Source organism: Daphnia magna, linkage group LG3, assembly GCF_020631705.1.
Source record: "Daphnia magna isolate NIES linkage group LG3, ASM2063170v1.1, whole genome shotgun sequence".
Taxonomy (NCBI): domain Eukaryota; kingdom Metazoa; phylum Arthropoda; class Branchiopoda; order Diplostraca; family Daphniidae; genus Daphnia; species Daphnia magna.
Genome location: NC_059184.1, coordinates 7,261,504 through 7,279,088, shown reverse-complemented (window position 1 = coordinate 7,279,088; position 17,585 = coordinate 7,261,504). Strand labels below are relative to the sequence as shown.

The following is a 17,585-nucleotide window of genomic DNA, read 5'->3' as shown; positions in this document are numbered from 1 at the left end:
GTCAAACGACGGCTGTTCGCCTTTGTCGGGCTAGAGCACGGTCAATCCTGTTATGCCTTATCGGGCTTAACAGGGTTGAACGACAGATAGGAAACATTATTTTTTTGACAATTTTGCGTGTGTGTGTGCATTGCTATTTTTCTTTTCCGTTCTCTACATGCTTTTTCTTTTTGCGATACATTTGAAATGCAATATCATAAATTTGAAAATGATTTCTGTCATGAACTCATTGCCATGTTTATGGCAGCCCACCTGAGGAAGATTATCGAAAACGAGTTCCCTTAAAATTGCTTCGAAAGCATCACGCAAAAAAATAATTCCCTCGTTTACAAACTTTATAATTGTTTTTTCAACAATCGTCAATAGGTTGAACAAATCTAATGACGCCCATTTTAACCAACCCTTTGATTTCAGTTTCGTCAGAGTTTGTGCGGTCATATTATCAGGCAAACTACTACCGTTTTCTGCCGCCATGGTCTTCACACAACAAGCGCAATGTTTTGTTTTTTTTCCCAAAAGAATAGACCAGATAGCCCCCGATATAATAGACGATGTTGTCGCTGACTTCCGTGGAGTTATCTTTTTCTTTTACCCAGGGTCCTAGCTCTATTACAATCCCCTTTAACAAAATGTCCTTCATTTGGGCTCTTTTGGCGGCGAAAGCTTTCTGATTATTTATATACAAATTTTTGAGCCAGTCCTTGTAGGATGAAAGCAGAACCATGCGCTCCACTCCATCCACATTTGATCCAATAATAGTTTTGGTGGGGTAGTACAGTGTCAGCATGCGAAAGAGCTGAAGAAATGATGAAACAGTTGGTTTATTGCATGAGCCTCCGCAAGAGCGAATAATCCCGAAAAATCTCTAGAAATTTAAATTTTAAAAGAATTATTATAAGCTTGCACACCAAAGAAATGATGTATATATTCTACTTCTATGCAATCTTGATTAAATTTCCCCGTCAGCACGTAGGTAAAACCCAAGTCCAACAGCTCTTCCACCAAATCTATAGTGCTGAGTATGGTGACTCTCAATGTTGAGAGAGTCAACGTCGAGGCAAACGCGGGATATAAAGGTGGGCAGTCAAATCCATCCTCAAAATCCCATCCGTAGCACTCAGATTCGTCTATGTGCGTAAGCAGCTCTCTGAGTCGCTGTAATATTATTTCGTTATTTTATTTACTCATGATTGCTATAAAATTCTGTACAGTACGTCTTTTTTTCCTTCCCAGTCGTCTCTTGAGATAGCATTCTTTCTACATCGTCCGTTCATGATGTCGAATACATCGTTAATTAAACGGAACAGCTCTTCAGTTCCTTCAGTGTCTTTGAAACGTAGCGCAAGCTCAGGGTCTTCTGTTTGCGTTCTGTAATACCGGAACAAATCCGCGACAGATTTTGATAATACCTAATATAATTCTTGGTATATTAACATATTTATAAAATAGAAGGGCGTGGAATTGTAATATTTACTTGTGCTGCCAGAGAAACATTCATTTTTTGCATGTTTGTTGGATGAATATGGACTGGGGTTAGGCGAGAACAAGCCTGCAAACCCCCAACAGTTGAGCTATCAGTCGCGAAAAGCTCTTCGACATGGGTCCAGCTAACAAGTTTCCCAGACATCTGTAAAAAAAAAACAATAAAAATCGATTGCGCTACATTTTTAATCGAATTATAAATACTTGAATGTTAGTCGTGTTCAATATATGGTTGCGGATGCATTTGATCAGATGTGGGGCGTCGCCCATAACATATATCTTTTCTTGATTTGTTGGATGCAACATTACGTTGTTCAGAATGGCTTTATGGTCGTCCGTGTGACCGTAAACACCAGCCAAGCTCCACATCTTTTTGTTCGTTGCCGCTCCATCGCACACAATTGATTTAACGATGGCACCGTGTTCTTCCAACAATACAAGAGCCTTCAGAACCAAGCGGTAAAGGTCTTCACCGGAAGTTGAGTTTTTGGAGGCAAATACGGCAAAAGGCTGTATCCAGGAAGCCATGTAGGGCCTAAAAACGAATACCAAGGCATGGTCAGCCATTTTCAATTCTTCCGTGTCCAAAACTTCGTCTTCTTCCAGGCGTATGTGAATTGCTGGTAATATCGTAGAACTCGTTTCACTGTTTGTGTCTATAAAGCCATCAAAGTTAAACGTCTGGGCATTAAAGTTTAATGCCTCTTTAATAGACATTTCATCAAACACGACCGATCCCATTCTTTGTATGTCCGGGAGCCCTGATAGAGCCCGCTTCATTGCCTGAAGGGCAAATGTGTTGAAACCAAAATGAGTGGACATCCCACTCAGCAGCCTTTTCAAAGTATTGACATGAGGGACTGGAATCATTTTCGACGTCACCAATTGATCATACGCTGCCTTGCTCTTCAAGCGAAGGATAAGGCAATCTAAGAGCCAATCGGCATCGTATCTCATACTTTTCTTATTCAGGCATTTAGCCTTCTTCAAAACCATAAGAATTGTTCGCTTATCCTATAATATTCGAAATCATAATAACAAGGAAAAATTAAATATTTTATTGCAGTACTACAGTAATATACAGTGTCTACAGTAGTACTACAGTAGACTGGGTGTAGTGACTGGGTGTAGTAGACTGGGTGTAGTGACTGGGTGTAGTAGACTGGGTGTAGAAGACTGGGTGTAGTAGACTGGCTGGAGAACACTGGGTGTAGTAGACTGGCTAGAAAACACTGGGTGTAGTAGAATGACTGGAGAACATTGGGTGTAGTAGAATGGCTTGAGAACACTGGGTGTAGTAGAATGGCTGGAGAACACTGGGTGTAGTAGAATGACTGGAGAACATTGGGTGTAGTAGAATGGCTTGAGAACACTGGGTGGATTATACTGGGTGTAGTAGACTGCGTGCGAGGTAGAGCTGGTGTTGTGCATATTCGGTGTAGGGGATTTCAATTTACCGAATCAGTTAGCTGAACATCATCTTTTATTAACATCTCAACCTTCGAGTGATCCAGTGCATCAAACTTCTCCTCAAGCTGCTTTATCTTCTTTTTCAAGGACTGTGTAACAAAGAGGTAATTCGGATCATACAAGGTCACGCAGAGGTCTTTATTGATTTTACCTTGCTACTTAGTTTTGCCCTTTTCACTTTTCGCCTGGCTACATCCAATTTCAACGATTGTAAACGCAGCCGTTGAATCAACTGTTGTTTCGTTTGAAAACGGTAATGTGCGTTCTGCAGTTGGCGATTCCTGAACGCCAAGCGTTTTAATCTTTTGCGGGTACCGTTGAGTAAAGACAAACATGATGTGCATGTGTTTCGCCGCCCATTGGCCAACAGCAATTGGCAACTTCAAAATAAAAAAAATTATGTAGAACGTTGTAAGATATGGTAAAATGTAGTAATTAATCACCTGGTTGCTCTCCAAGTTCCGTGTTTCAGAATTCCGCCTTTTATTTCCGCCAAACTGGAGATGTCAAGGTTGTCCATTTTAAAACCCAAGCAAACTTTCGTATTATGAAAACGAATTATTGCGTTACACAGTTCGGAGATGTTCGTAAACGATTTAGTAATAAGATCCTGGTTTTGACACTCCATCCCATAAACTGAGTAGTCCACTTGTAACTTTTCAAAGTTAACTGTCATCCGTTTTCTAAACGTACACGTAGCTGTAAAAATGTCATCACTAACGAATTCTTTACACGTCCATCCTTTGGCAATAGCAGCTTTGACCCAAACCCAAGCAGGGGGTAGCGGTATTTTTAAAACTGCTTCATTTGCTCTAAAATAAGAAGATGACACTATTGTGCTCAATATCTGTTCAGCAGTAGCCATCACTTGCAGTTGGGTTTGTTGTTCAATTGCCGTAAAAACCTTAATAGTGGGAATACAATATAAAAGTTATAATCAGAAATGAATAGGGTTCTAAAACTTATATCTGTTTGAAATGGTGAGACTGAAGAAGAAAAATTTACCGTGGCATCGTCTAAACAGATGCGCTTCCCCGCATTGTTAGTCTCAGATGATAAATTATCAATAACCAATGATTGTTTCTCTCCATGTTGTTCCTGAATAGTACAAACCCCAGTGTTTGTAAGACCTAATTTTCCACATGTACAGGTACATGCACATCCTTTTGAGGTAGATCTGTCAGTGCCTAGTTCTTCAACTACACTTAAAGGGATCTCAGCTTCACAACTGGTGTTATTCATTCCTATAAAAATTGTAAAACCTGAATCAGTTATCGTCATCCATGCAATGAATTACATACATTTTACCATTTAAAGACGATGGAAGGGACTGCACTGCTTATGAGTGCTGCATATCAGCTTCCTCCTCGATAAATGCTGGTAAATCCAGTGCAAGTGGCAATGGCTGAACTATTCGAACTCCAATGAAAGGTGTCTGAGCATCACAATTTAAGTCGTTCTCTAGGGATAAGAAAAAATGTTACAACATTCTAAAATAAACTCGTTGTGTACATAGACAATGGTGGTAACAACTACACAATCGTTTACAACTTACCACTTGAGGGTAGAGCATTTGGCTTAAGTATCCAATTTCTGTGGGAAATAAAGCAATCTTTGCCATTTTCCTTCATGTTTTCCTTCACTTTCTGAGAAATGTAATTGGCAAATTTTCGACTTTGATGAAAGATGTTGACCATCCAACAGGTGAAGGTTGCTTTCCCATTCAGCAAGCAGCATTGGATCTTTTGGGGTTGAGAAATATGAAACACGATTCTTAAATAAACTTCTACTACCTTTAGAAGACGAGCATGTTGGAACGGCACACTTAAAGGGCATTTCGAAATCTTTTAACAGCGTAACAATAACATTCAAACCATGCTTTGAACATCACAAAGCAGACGACTGTCGTCATGGAAACCTAAATTTAAGGGACTTTCACCAAAATGTCGTTTTTTAGAACTGGCAACGTGGGGTCTCAGGTCCAGTTCCCGAAATCTGGCAACTTTTCATAAAGGGACACTGGGGTAGTCACTTTTCCCTGATGAGGCTTATGGAGCGATGTTCCTCCTTCTTCTCATCCTCCGTGCCGGAGCTTTCGAACCAGCAGAAGTAGGACGTCCACAGAGAATCTTGTCACCTGAAGAAGCCCAGAATAAAGCTCTGGACCGATACAAGCAAGTACAACAAATCGGACCCGAACGTTTAGTGTCTGGCTCGGATGATTTTACGTTATTTTTGTGGAATCCTGAATCAGATAAAAAGCATATAGGTATGTTTTTGTGATATTGCTTGATGGAAAAACCCTGTTGTTATGTTTCGTTTGTTTCTCTTCACTTTTTAGCACGGATGACCGGTCACCAGCAGTTGGTAAATGACGTTAAGTTTTCTCCTGATTCTAGACTTATTGCATCCGCATCCTTTGACAAATCCATCAAAATCTGGGATGGGTGAACTGGTACATTCATAACTACCCTTAGGGGTCATGTACAAGCCGTTTATCAAATTGCCTGGTCCGCGGATTCCCGCCTACTTGTAAGCGGAAGCGCTGATTCTACTTTGAAAGGTTTTTGCTGGCTGAATTTTATTTTATTATTATTATTAGTATTATTATTGTCATTGTTATTATTATTATTAGTATTAGTATTATTATTGTTATTGTTATTGTTATTGTTATTATTATTATTTTTATTTTTCCTCCCAATTTTTGTATAGAAGATTTGATTAGCTTGTTTGTTTTAACAGTTTGGAACCTAAAGACAAAGAAATTACATTTGGATTTGCCTGGACACGGAGATGAAGTATTTGCAGTTGATTGGAGCCCTGACTCGCAACGAGTTGTTTCTGGTGGACGAGACAAAGTTTTGAAAATGTAAGTTTTGTATTTTCCATAACTTGTGTATTCTTTTACTGATTGAGTTTAAAATCCGCGTTTTCTTGCTTAGATGGCGATATTAACAGAAATCTCCCGTCAAGAAAAATCCTGATGGTTAAGCGTTGTCCTTTTGACGTTTACAGAAATGATCTACAATAAAATGACGGTAATAACCAAATATTGTCGAATCAAATCAGTGTTCTACCAAATAAAATTAACTCGAAATAAAAATTTCATTTAAGAATAAAGAATCGTAAATTTTTTGTTCTTTATTTGTCGGATAAATCTAGTGTTTTTCTGTTCGTTGTTCTGATTCTTTTTGAGCTCTGATTTACACTTATTCACGAATTTCCAGTAAATTTCTAACAAAAATTTAGAATGTTTAATTGTGTTTGTGCAGTCGGAGCTCGACACTGATTTGCTGAAACCCGGGTGCCCTAAAGTTCACCCCCATAACTAGTAAATTTTGGGCTATCCGGCAAAATTGTTTTACCCAACCTTCAACTTGCAAAACAGTCTGCTGGATCACCCCAAATTGACTATTTTTAGGCGGTGAACCATAGAAAACAGGGATCAAGCCTTATTTGCTTAAAAACGCAAAGGAAAAAAAAAATTATTCTTCGAACTTGCATATGCATATTGCATTGCATATTCGAAAATTTGATACTCGGCTAACAGTGGAATCAGTGCTCGAAAAAATAAGAATTTTGGATAGAGCCATACTAAGTTTTATTCGACGAATTTAGAAATTTCTAATTCTATTTTAGAAAATAGATATTTTTTCTTTCTATTTTCTAATTGATTCTTTATTCTTGTTCGAAATTTTTATTTGAAATTTTTTAGATAGTTCGTTGATTATTACTACGTCGATTTACAAGTTTTAATAAAATGTTTAAAAACGTATGAATAGTTGAAGAGGCGATATCAGGCAATATACAAATACTTGAAGACATTTGTAACGTCGTCATACATCGTCTTAAATTCGATCTCTGCAGATAGTGTAATCCACAGTAAAATATTGACATAGGTAAATAGTCACTTCGACTTCAAGCGTTCCGGTAGGTTTGACGTCAGAATGTACGTATTGTATGATGTGTTTTTGCATTGAGACGGTATTGTTTATTTTGTTTGATATCAGTATAATGAAACAGACAAAACAGAGGTTCAGCACAGTAGATTAGGTGTGTACTTTTCTTAAACAATCAACATAGGTGTTATCTGATATTTGTTTTTTTTGTTGAAAGTTTATAACTAGGTCTTCCCACTTTGGGTAGTGTTTGGTAGTGAAATTGGGGCGTTCAATCCGAACACATTCACCTTGTTAGTACATAATGCATCAACAAACGGAACATGTGCGGAAATGGAGACTTTATGTATTTGTCGCCATTTGTGGATTGATGTCAACCCCTGCCATAGCAATTACACCCGAAGGTATCCATGTAAAGAATTTAAATACCCTTTTTTAAAATATATACGTATATATAATTTAATTCCCTATTGTAATCACAAGTACGTTTAACTATGTCTTCATATGTGTAGTCGAAGAACTTATTCGATCCTGGTCCCCTTTGGTTTGGCTACACAGCGAAGAAAAATTTCTACCGAGTTCAGTCGAATTTTTTTTACCGGAAGTCACCGTCCAAGATAACCAAAGTGTAATTATCCAGGACTATGTAACCCCCGAAAAAATTATAGGCGGTGAAGCGAGTTTAACGTTACACATGCAAACGCGAGAACCTTTAGGTATGTTTGAATAAGACATTTAAAAAAATAAAATTTTGCTGCAATTTTTCTGAACATGACCCTTCTTTGTCGTCCTAGATTGCCCCTCTTGTTACAACCTGGGCATGTTTTTCGGTCAGGCGATTGAGAATGGTGGAGTACCAACCTACACAATATACCGTGAATACGACGATGTATTTAAAACGCTTGACGTTTCTTATTTTGCCTTTTACCCGTATAATCGTGGGAAGGATGCATGTGTCGGTAGCGTATTTGCATTTATTTATTCGGTGTCCTAGCGGGAAAAAAAAATAGTGTAGTAAGATTTAACTTTTTACGAAAACTTTGAACTTTGTGGCTATTTCTACTCATTGACGGCATCTCAGGCGTTCCAATTAATGGGAGCTGTGCTGGAGCAGAAAAAAATCTTGGAAATCATGTAGGAGACTGGGAACACAATGCTTTGCGTTTTAGAGTACGTCTATTGATAAGTTCTATTCTTGTTACTAAATAATCTTTAAAATTTCTATCTTTGTATCTTCCAAAAAGAATGGACAGCCATATATGATTCACCTTAACGTTCACAGCTTTGGCGCTTATTATGAATGGAATGAGACTACAAAAAAATTTCATTTCTTTGTTGGAGAAGAAGTTTGGTCTGCGGTACGAGATGCTGCTTAAACCCATAATAGTTTTCATGTCGCCATACCCAAAAGCGGGAAAGAATAAACCAACTTTAAATGCAGGTTGACCCGGATTATGACGACAGTCCTTACGAAAAGGATGCGAGATATGAACCGCAATATCCGCCTACCGTTGAGCTAATGGGAACTCATCCGGTGGTGTACAGTGCAAATGGCTCGCATGGTCTTTGGGGATCACCAGGTTTGTCGAAATTTACCGGTTAATAACAGCTTTGCTTTCCAAGTTTACCTGTTAACCTTCAACGCTTTAACACCAGACGTGCATACCTACGTCCCGGGTTTACCTCTCCAGGACTTCACCGATGAAGGAAAGAATACATGATAATAATTATAACATATCGAATTTCAAATAACGTTCGACTTTTTTTTCTCTTTATTGAATTGTCTTATAGATATATGTAGGAATCGCTTGGACAACATGGGATAACCTTATTCTCATTCCGTGGTTGCCGAGCAACATTAGGTAAGCACAACAAATCATGCGTTTTTATGCTTTGATCCCAAATACAGTATTCAATCTAATCACATTCCAAAGCTACGAAGGAAATTTGAACTGGTTAAGTTTTCTTGGGGACTGGGGTAACAGCGCTGAAGGATGTGAATACGAAATTGTTACGGGTAATATGAAGTGTAAATCATCCGCCACAACATTAAATAACCAGTATGCATTTTTTTTGTTTCTATCCTCATAATTGCGACCGGATCTGGTGTTCTAAAAAGGTGAGTGTGAACTCGGTTCGGGGCCCAGTGGTCCAAGAAGCAAAGTTGATTTCCCAGAACCACAACCTAAGACATCTATGGACAACTGATAACTGATGGCCCTACAGATACTGCAACACAGAGAAAACATATTTCTATGCGGAGTCACGCTTTGCGTATAGGTTTGCATTTACTTGCTTTAAATAAAATTTAACAAAAGATTAATAAATAGCACAAGTCAGATTTTCGTATTTAACAGCAGTTGAAAGTGCGCGAAGACACACGTTAGAGTGAAGAAAATATTTTACATTAATGCACAAAGAACGCCAGTTACGAGGATCCACGTACTGCAGTCATTTGTTTTTGGTGGGAATTATCTAGAACTGCCATAAGGTTTTGTAAAAAACGTTTATCATTGGCCGAATCCAGCAGTGGAATGGTCATCAGGGTTCGTCCTCCGTTTGCTAATTTTGCGTTACCCTTACCCTACGGTTCACTACAAAAAAACAAAAAAACATTTTGGTGCAAACCAGTAAATACTTCTCAAGCTCAGTGGGTTTGGTTGTTTTTTTGTGGGTAAGCACCACCACCCTTTTTTAAATGACGGCTTTCATGGCGCCAAATAATTATCACGATTTATTCATTTGTCTCGGGGTGTGCTCTACCCATCATCATCAATAAGCCAAGTAGCTGGCTGATGGGCTGCGCACGTACTAGCCATGCTCCACGCCATTGCCCACCGTTACGGTTCGGCCACGATCTAAGCGGTAGGTTTTTCAGGTTTCGGGGGTGGGTCTTCCGAGGCTATCCCATGATTTTTATCCCGCCCCGCCTCGGTTTACAAAATTAGTCATCCGATCGTCCCCAATTGACTTTTTTCGGGACGTGGCGGTAACCCCGATAACAGCCAATCGGGGCGATGGGCCGATCGCTCGTCCGGAAACTTGATTAATCGAGCTGGCAACGTTGGGTTAGTTTCATAGGTGCATGTTTTATTTTTTTTGAAGGAAATCACGTTGATATCGCTGTGCAACAAACGATCCAAACTAGTGTTGGTATTGTGTATAAATCTGCACCATTACATCAGGGAAAAAAATGGAGTTCGGTCCTAGCCTTGGCTGAGTCCAGACGTGTCGATCAGCAGCTCCAAACACCTATAGTGACAGTGCGAAGTGATAAAGTCTCCTCAATTATCTCGCCCATCCTCCACGGAATATCGTGCACCAAACTCGCGCCTTACCTGAAAGGAATACCTTACTGTGAAACTTGTGCCGCGAAAAGTCTCATAGGAACAATGAACGGAATCACTCCCCCCCCCACAAAAAGACTCCGAAACCCTGAAACCAACTTAACACCGGTTATACTGAAATTTAACGATAATGGTCCTAACTTCAAACAAATGGCGATCGCAGAAAGGGAGGCCATGCAAAGGGCCATTCTTAGCGCCTACGGAGAACCACGGGATAGTGTAGTTCTAAGCGGAGGTGATCTCTCGATATCCCCGGTCAATCCCGCACAACAAACGGCCTTGCTAGGCATGAAAGTTTTGATAGGCAGACCCATCAAGAGCTCCGTCCCTAATAGCTCGGCGGCTATAAAGAACGGTGTTATCTTCGGCGTCCCAATTAGTGATACAGTGGAGGATATCTTAAAAGCTCTTGTTGATCAAGATGTCACGGAGGTCAGACGCCTCCCAATGAGAGGTAGCCCAGACACCCTGTCCGAAACTTTAATCCTGACATTCGCAACGGCTATCCCGGAAAGGGTAAAAATTGCATCCATGAGCTTCCCAGTACAGGTCTCTATCCCCACCCCATACAGGTGCCGAAAATGCCTCCGGCTAGGCCACACCGCCACAAGATGCAGCAAAAAAGACCATAGCTGTACCAAATGCGGGAAAATCCATCTACCTGACATAGAATGCTCTATTCACTGCATCAACTGCGGGTGCAAATCCCATGAATCAAATAGCTACACCTGCCCTGCGTACCTGGATATGAATAAAATAATAAAAATGGCGTTCCTTGAAGGGATAACGATAAAAGAAGCCCGCGAGAGGCAGTCCTCTCTATTCAGCTCGGCCGCAAAAAGGGCCTCAAGCGGACCTGCTACGCAGACTCCGATCCAATCTAATGAGATGGCAGCACTCAAGACCCAGGTGATGCTCTTGCAAAAAGAAGTGAAAGAGCTGAAAGAAGCTTCTATTCCCCAGTTCCAGAAATAGATCAACACCATAGCTGCTGATCTGATGGCTACTAACAAGAAAGTAAATAGCTTTGACCATAAACTGGATGGGATTGAGAAGCTACAGATCGATACAGCCAACCAGACGCAAACAAGATTCGATAGGATAGAAGAAATGCTCTGCAAATTGTCCGGATCCTCAGGTACCGCACCTGGTCATCCCCCTTCCCGCCAACGCCTCAATTTAAATTCAACAGCGCATCCCCTTGAAACATCTACGACCAACTATCAATGGGCAGACCAGCAGCCTATCGGCTCACCTTATAACGCTGGAGTAACATGGAACGATGACTCAATGGACCTCATGAATCCTGCCAATGACCCTTAGACGATCAAAAACACCTAACCCACACAAGATTACGTGCATTCAGTGGAATGCCAGAGTCTTTTGCAAAAGCCAAACTAGAAGAATTCCGACATTATCTTTCCTTAGTTAAACCTGATATTGTACTCTTAAGCGAAACGCACTGGAAGCCATCATTCAATGTTAAGTTCCGGGCCTACCACATCCTCAAGAAGGACCACCTCAACAGACAAGGGGGAGGAGTGGCGATCCTAATTCATAAGCACCTAAGTTTTTCTCCACTGCACCTAACCCCCTCCGACACCATAGAAGCCATTGGTGTCAGCATCATGTCCCCCACCATCTCCCTAACCGACTTTATCTCTGCCTACGTTCCTAAAGGGGACTGCGAAGTGGCAGATATTGAAGAGCTGTTCAACAGACCCAACCCGATGGTGATAGCGGGCGATTTCAATGGCCACCACCCCATGTGGGAAAGCGGGACACACACAAACAAAGCAGGCCGGTCTATGTACGAGGCTCTACTAAACAGCCAAACCTTGTACCTCATAACACCGTCGAACCTGGGGACTAGATTTGACCCATCAACCGGGAAACTATCTACCATCGATCTCACAATCACATCCCCGGATCTAGCCATAGCAGCCTCGATAAAAGTTGGCCCGTCTATGGGAAGCGACCACCTACCCCTAACTATCACCCTAAATAGCACGCCTGCGCGCAACTCAGGACAACCAGAACGATGGATCATAAACAACAAAAAGTGGGCAGAGTGGAATAAATCCTTACAGGAATCACTGGAAGCGGACAACTTCATCTCGGTATCGGACCCGGCAGAGGCAGCAGAAAGATTTACCAAGGCGATGAATGTGTCCAACCTCCTCCACTTCAAGAAACCCAAGCCATTTACAGAGAAGCCTGGGGAACAAAGCCGGCCGTGGTGGGACGAAGAATGCAACAGACTGGTAAAAAATGCCCGTCAAGCTTTCAGAAGATGGCGCAAATCCCCCCTATCGACCAACCTACGTGCGGAATGGAGCAGAGCGGAAGCCATTAAGAAAAAATATATCATCTCAACAAAAAAGAAAACCTGGGAGACATTCCTGTCCAACCTTGGCCCCGAAGACCAACCAAGACTCTGGTCATTTGTCAAATGTATGACAGGCAAAGGTACTAACATCTCTGCAGACGGTACAGCCATAAATACGATCGGCGGAGTCATCAACTCTCCGAAAGAAAAAACCGAGGCTTTTCTGCTCCAATTTGGCGACGCTTATCCGGCGAACATCCCGACTAATACTGTATTTGAAGAATTCATAAACGCTAGCATATCCTCGCCTACCCCCAAAATCCTTAACGACCCCATTACCCCGGAAGAAATTGTCAGATGCCTCCCCAAGTCGAAGAGCAATGCTGTCGGAACAGACCTGGTCCACAAACTAATGATTAAGAACCTAACTGCCAAAAACCAAATATACCTTAAACACCTATTCAATACGCTCCTGAAATCAGCCTTCGTCCCTCCCCAATGGAAACAATCCATAGTAATCCCTCTTCTAAAACCTGGGAAACCGGCAGAAGACCCTACTTCGTATCGGCCGATCTCGATCACCTCCTGCCTATGCAAAGCAATGGAACGCCTCATCGCAAATCGCCTCCACTGGTTTCTCGAGACAAAAGGTTTGATGAACAAAGATCAAGCAGGTTTCAGAAGAGGATGCAGCACCTACGACCACATAATCCAACTCGAGTCCGACATCAAACGTAGCTTCAGCCAAAAGCAGTCAACGGTTGCAGCCTTCCTCGATATTTCGAAGGCGTATGACTCGGTGTGGACCCAGGGACTTTTATATAAAACGGCCAAACTAGGCATTACCGGCCCCGTGCTCGCCTGGCTTAAAGAGTTCCTGACGGATCGGAGCATGCGAGTCAGAGTTGGAGACCAACTGTCCCTCCCCAAATCAGTGGAAAATGGTGTACCGCAAGGAGCAGTTCTCAGCCCGCTATTGTTCAACATAATGTTAACAGATTTCCCCTCGAACCCGCTCCCGATAAAAACCCTCCTATATGCTGACGACATCACTATATACACACCCAGCCCACGGCCTTCTGATGCGGAGGATATCCTTCAAGCCGCCCTAAACAGGATCTTCAGCTGGAGCAGGAAATGGAAGTTTGCCCCGGACAAATCGGCCATTGTGGCCTTCACTAGATCCTACAAGCCAGGCGCTGACCCATTGCTCTTCCTTAACGGCCACCGCATCCGCTCGCATCCGAACTTCAAGTTCCTAGGGGTATGGTTCGACCAGAAACTACTATGGAAGACCCATATTGAACACGTTCATAAACAGTGCCTTAACCTCAAAAGGTTGTTCACCGTTGTGGCCAATGCAAGATATGGGCCACCAGTGGACACGCTAACCCTTCTATACAAAAGCCTGGTCCGCAGCAAATCTGACTATGGCCTCATAGCGTATGGTAACGCAAGTAAGTCTAATCTAGAAAAAATCAACGTGGTCAGCAGGGCGATCATCAGAACCATACTAGGCTCAAAACTGTCCACCCCGAAGGAAGTGCTCTACGCGGAATCTGGCACCGAATCACTGGCCGAGAGGAGGGACTGGCTGTCCAGCAAATATGTTCTGAACCTCGGGCACAAGCCCCATAACCCTATGTATACAGCAGCAAAAATCGAGTACCATTACACCGGGATCTACCCCTAGAGGAGCGCACCATGCCTATCGGAAACTATGAGGAAACTCAAACGGCTAGAGTTCGACACTTTCCCGGAGGTCGCACTATTTCCCTCACGCCACAAACACCCTGCGCCTAGCAGACCCCCAAAATGCATAACTAAATGGTTTCCTCTTTCGAAAAAGACTGCCTCAATCGACCCGGAGAAAACTGCTTCATTCTTCAACATCCTACTCCAAAAGCAGGTCGATTCCATCCTTATCGCCTACACCGACGGGTCGGTATCCACCGACACCAACACTGCAACATGCGCGATGGCTATCCCCGCCCTCAACATAGCCAAGGCATGGACGCTGGCTAAACACTCTAGCATATTCTCCGCAGAATTACAAGCCATCAAACAATGCCTCCAAATGATCTACAATAGTGACCAGTCCTACCCCGGGGTGAAAATATTCTGTGACTCTAGCCCCGCTATCCTAGTCATTAAATCATCTAACCCTTCTGAAAATGAAGCGATATCGGAAATCCGGGAACTAATGGACAGCTTGTTGTCTAGTGGCACTTTAACCACCCTCATATGGATACCGAGCCACTGTGGCATCGCAGGTAATGAGCAGGTGGACAAGCTAGCCGTAAATCAACAGGCCAATGAGACAGACAACAAGATAAGCAACAAACTGTCCCCGAGCGAAAAAATATCCATGTTCAGGAAGAGTTGGGCCCAGAACTTCCTTGCCACCCTCAAACACTGCCGAAAACCCTGCATTTTAATGAAATCCTCTTTACGGACGGTAAAATGGCACCAACATAAAGATAGGAAGATCGCAATTTGTCTCCACAGACTACGGTCCGGCCATCACTACCTCAATGCCTTCAACCACAGAATAAACATGGAAGCGGACCCCAGCTGCCGGTATGGCTGTAACGTCATAGAAGATCCCCGGAACATTTTAGTAGAATGCCCAAAAAATGAACGAGCGCGCCAAAAGATGAGACAACTGTTCAACAACAAAAAACTGGTGCTCAACTTCGAGACCTTGCTTGGCCTCAACACGAAACTCGACACCCGCACCCAATTTCTTATCCGCAACGAACTGGCAACATTCTTAAAACAAACGGGCCTTACTAGCATCGTTTAGATAAACGAGGGAGGTACGAAGGGAAGGATACCAATGGCATTTACGAACACCTCTAGATCACAATGGGGACCAGCCTTTTTTTTTCGGTTGTTAGACTTCAACCAGACCGGACGGGGTGGAATCTCCATACCACACACTTCCTGCTGAAAAAAATCTTGAAATAATAACCAGCAACTTACCACACGAATGGGGACTATGTCCATAGCAGGCCGGCCAGTAGGCACAGTGCAACACCCCTCACAGTGCTCCTTTTACTGGGTTAAGATCGGCCTTCCAAGGAATGACTCTCCTAGTGCATGAAGACTCTACCAATAGTCATCTCATGGCCACCATCACCTAAAGGGGAAAACAGGACTAACGATTAGCAATCAGACAAGTAATGGTTACATACAGCATCCTGTTAAGACATGCCTTCACCAGCACTTCGGGATCCTCATGCCTCTCAGAATCTCTCCATCTTGATAATAACACCCACTCAAGTACTCTACGGCAGCAGCAATGTAAACTGGGGATAATGAAAAGAAAAGTTAGTCGTATACAGTCAAAAAACAGAATACTCAAATTACCAGATCACCTACGGGGGATCACAAACCATCCACATTAAACTCTCCCCTGCATACCTGAAGGAAATCCAAAAGAAATTTAGACATACAGTCTAGCTCCATCACTCCACACTACAACATCATCCCAACCAACGAAAAACTCAAATTGAACATGCATCGTACGTTACCCTTCCCCCCTCCCTCTCTTAGCTTCACTGAACAAACGTAAACAAAAATATTCCCCTCCAGCACCATGACAACAACAACAGTAGAACAAAACATTGCTTACCTCCACAAACACAACTTGGCCTGAAGGTGGTAGTTATATCACCTTTAATCAGCTCACGACACTGGAGGTTGCCAGAAAGCCAACCACACACAACGGCGCCATTGAATACGAGACGACTGCAGCCTAGCGTCCAGCTATCAACGAACATAGAATTTCACTCGCCTCCGCCAGATGGAACGTTCGCCTGCCAGTAGCTTCTAAACCCCTACTCAACACCCCCCCTCCCCTCACCACCCTACCCAGACGACATCTAGACAAACAAGCGCAGGTGTGTAAGGTCCTTGCTACGTCGAAGACCAGTTGCTAGGACGTAAAACATTTCGCCCTAGCTGTACACCCATTTGTTACAATACAATACAATACAATCGGTATTCTTCCGTACACTAGCTCGAATGGGGAGCGCTTAGTTGTTGACTGTCGAGCGGAGTTTATCGCTAATGTGGCCATCGGTATATGGAGATCCCAGTCATCGTGGGCCAGGTTAACGTAACTTTTTAACGCGGACACCAAAGTCTTATTCGCTCGTTCAACTTGCCCATTGGTTTGAGGCCTTTCGCAGGTTGCTAAAACGTGATGAATGCTGGATTTTTCCATTTCCATGGCGAAGGATTCTGATGTGAATGCAGTTCCTTGGTCGGTGATAATTCTTCTTATGAAGCCATGTTGTGGAATTACCGCCTGGTTGAGAATCTCTACAACTCCCCTTGTTTTGACGTCGGGACATGGAGCAACGATTATCCATTTACTTAGGTAGTCCATTATAACTAATGCGTGTACATTTCCTCTGGGGGTTTGCCGAAAAGGTCCAATATGGTCCATGCCGAGAGTATGAAAAGGCGAGCTGGGTACTGGTATGGACATAAGCTGTCCTTCTGTTCGACCAGACACCGGTTTGTTGAACTGGCAGACTCTACACGACGATACATACGCTTTTACTGATTTCCAGGAGCCTTTCCACCAGTATCTTTCTGCCACTCTATGATATGTTTTGGTAATACCCATGTGACCGGACGAGGGATCATCATGACAAGTGCTAAGTACTTGTCTTCTTAGGAATGAAGGAACCACCAGTAAGAGTTTTCATCCTGTTTGACGATTTTTTCGATACAACACATCCTTTCTTAATACAAACGTATCGCTTGCGGCGGCACCGTTTTCTCTTAACTGCATTCTGATTAATCTTGTAGCTCTGTCATCATGTTGTAGGAGGGCGATTTCTTCCGGAGGATGGAAGCTTCCTACCATGGCACAACACATGGCCTCGGGTAAGTTCGTTTCTTCTGATTCTCCGACTGGGAAGCGAGAGAGAGCATCTGCTACGACGTTTAAGTGGCCCTTGATGTGTTTTATCTGTATTTGAAATTCTTGAAGTGCCAGGATCCAGCGAGCGTATTTTCCATCGATGTCCTTTTTGGAAAATA

General features: G+C 42.7%; 3 protein-coding genes, 1 long non-coding RNA gene and 2 pseudogenes across 4 annotated transcripts; 4 read left to right on the top strand and 2 right to left on the bottom strand.

The window, feature by feature from the left end:
- Positions 1-821: 821 nt before the first annotated feature.
- LOC123470487 lies at positions 822-4,910 on the bottom strand (annotated as a pseudogene).
- Positions 4,911-4,995: 85 nt separating this feature from the next.
- LOC116935550 lies at positions 4,996-6,127 on the top strand (annotated as a pseudogene).
- On the top strand, positions 5,881-8,242 carry LOC123470447 (putative vacuolar protein sorting-associated protein TDA6). The gene is made up of 6 exons (XM_045170705.1): positions 5,881-5,990; positions 7,069-7,255; positions 7,364-7,567; positions 7,646-7,810; positions 7,933-8,021; positions 8,096-8,242. The coding sequence occupies exons 2-6, from the start codon at positions 7,156-7,158 to the stop codon at positions 8,225-8,227; spliced, it is 690 nt and encodes a 229-aa protein (XP_045026640.1). The 5' UTR covers positions 5,881-5,990; positions 7,069-7,155; the 3' UTR covers positions 8,228-8,242.
- Positions 8,243-8,255: 13 nt separating this feature from the next.
- On the top strand, positions 8,256-9,192 carry LOC123470448 (putative vacuolar protein sorting-associated protein TDA6). Its single transcript, XM_045170706.1, has 5 exons — positions 8,256-8,431; positions 8,508-8,558; positions 8,653-8,713; positions 8,786-8,868; positions 8,971-9,192. Exons 1-5 carry the CDS (start codon positions 8,287-8,289, stop codon positions 9,057-9,059), a joined length of 429 nt encoding a protein of 142 aa, XP_045026641.1. The 5' UTR covers positions 8,256-8,286; the 3' UTR covers positions 9,060-9,192.
- A 1,992-nt stretch (positions 9,193-11,184) lies between these two features.
- LOC116936294 (probable RNA-directed DNA polymerase from transposon X-element) lies at positions 11,185-14,220 on the top strand. Its single transcript, XM_045170763.1, has one exon. The coding sequence runs from the start codon at positions 11,569-11,571 to the stop codon at positions 14,218-14,220; it is 2,652 nt and encodes an 883-aa protein (XP_045026698.1). The 5' UTR covers positions 11,185-11,568.
- Positions 14,221-15,705: 1,485 nt separating this feature from the next.
- On the bottom strand, positions 15,706-16,314 carry LOC116935366. The gene is made up of 3 exons (XR_004401239.2): positions 16,165-16,314; positions 15,900-15,953; positions 15,706-15,838 (listed from the first exon to the last, which is right to left on the bottom strand). It is a non-coding gene; the product is annotated as an uncharacterized LOC116935366 (long non-coding RNA).
- Between the last annotated feature and the right edge of the window lie 1,271 nt (positions 16,315-17,585).

Bases quoted from the DNA above. Each gene is read 5' to 3' on its own strand.
- LOC123470447 (XM_045170705.1), top strand. From the start codon at position 7,156: ATGCATCAACAAACGGAACATGTGCGGAAATGGAGACTTTATGTATTT. The intron at 7,568-7,645 runs GTATGTTTGAAT...TTGTCGTCCTAG, and splicing joins GCAAACGCGAGAACCTTTAG to ATTGCCCCTCTTGTTACAAC. The intron at 7,811-7,932 runs GTAGCGTATTTG...ACGGCATCTCAG, and splicing joins TGGGAAGGATGCATGTGTCG to GCGTTCCAATTAATGGGAGC.
- LOC123470448 (XM_045170706.1), top strand. From the start codon at position 8,287: ATGCAGGTTGACCCGGATTATGACGACAGTCCTTACGAAAAGGATGCG. The intron at 8,432-8,507 runs GTTTGTCGAAAT...CTTTAACACCAG, and splicing joins TGGTCTTTGGGGATCACCAG to ACGTGCATACCTACGTCCCG. The intron at 8,714-8,785 runs GTAAGCACAACA...CACATTCCAAAG, and splicing joins TGGTTGCCGAGCAACATTAG to CTACGAAGGAAATTTGAACT.
- LOC116936294 (XM_045170763.1), top strand. From the start codon at position 11,569: ATGCCAGAGTCTTTTGCAAAAGCCAAACTAGAAGAATTCCGACATTAT.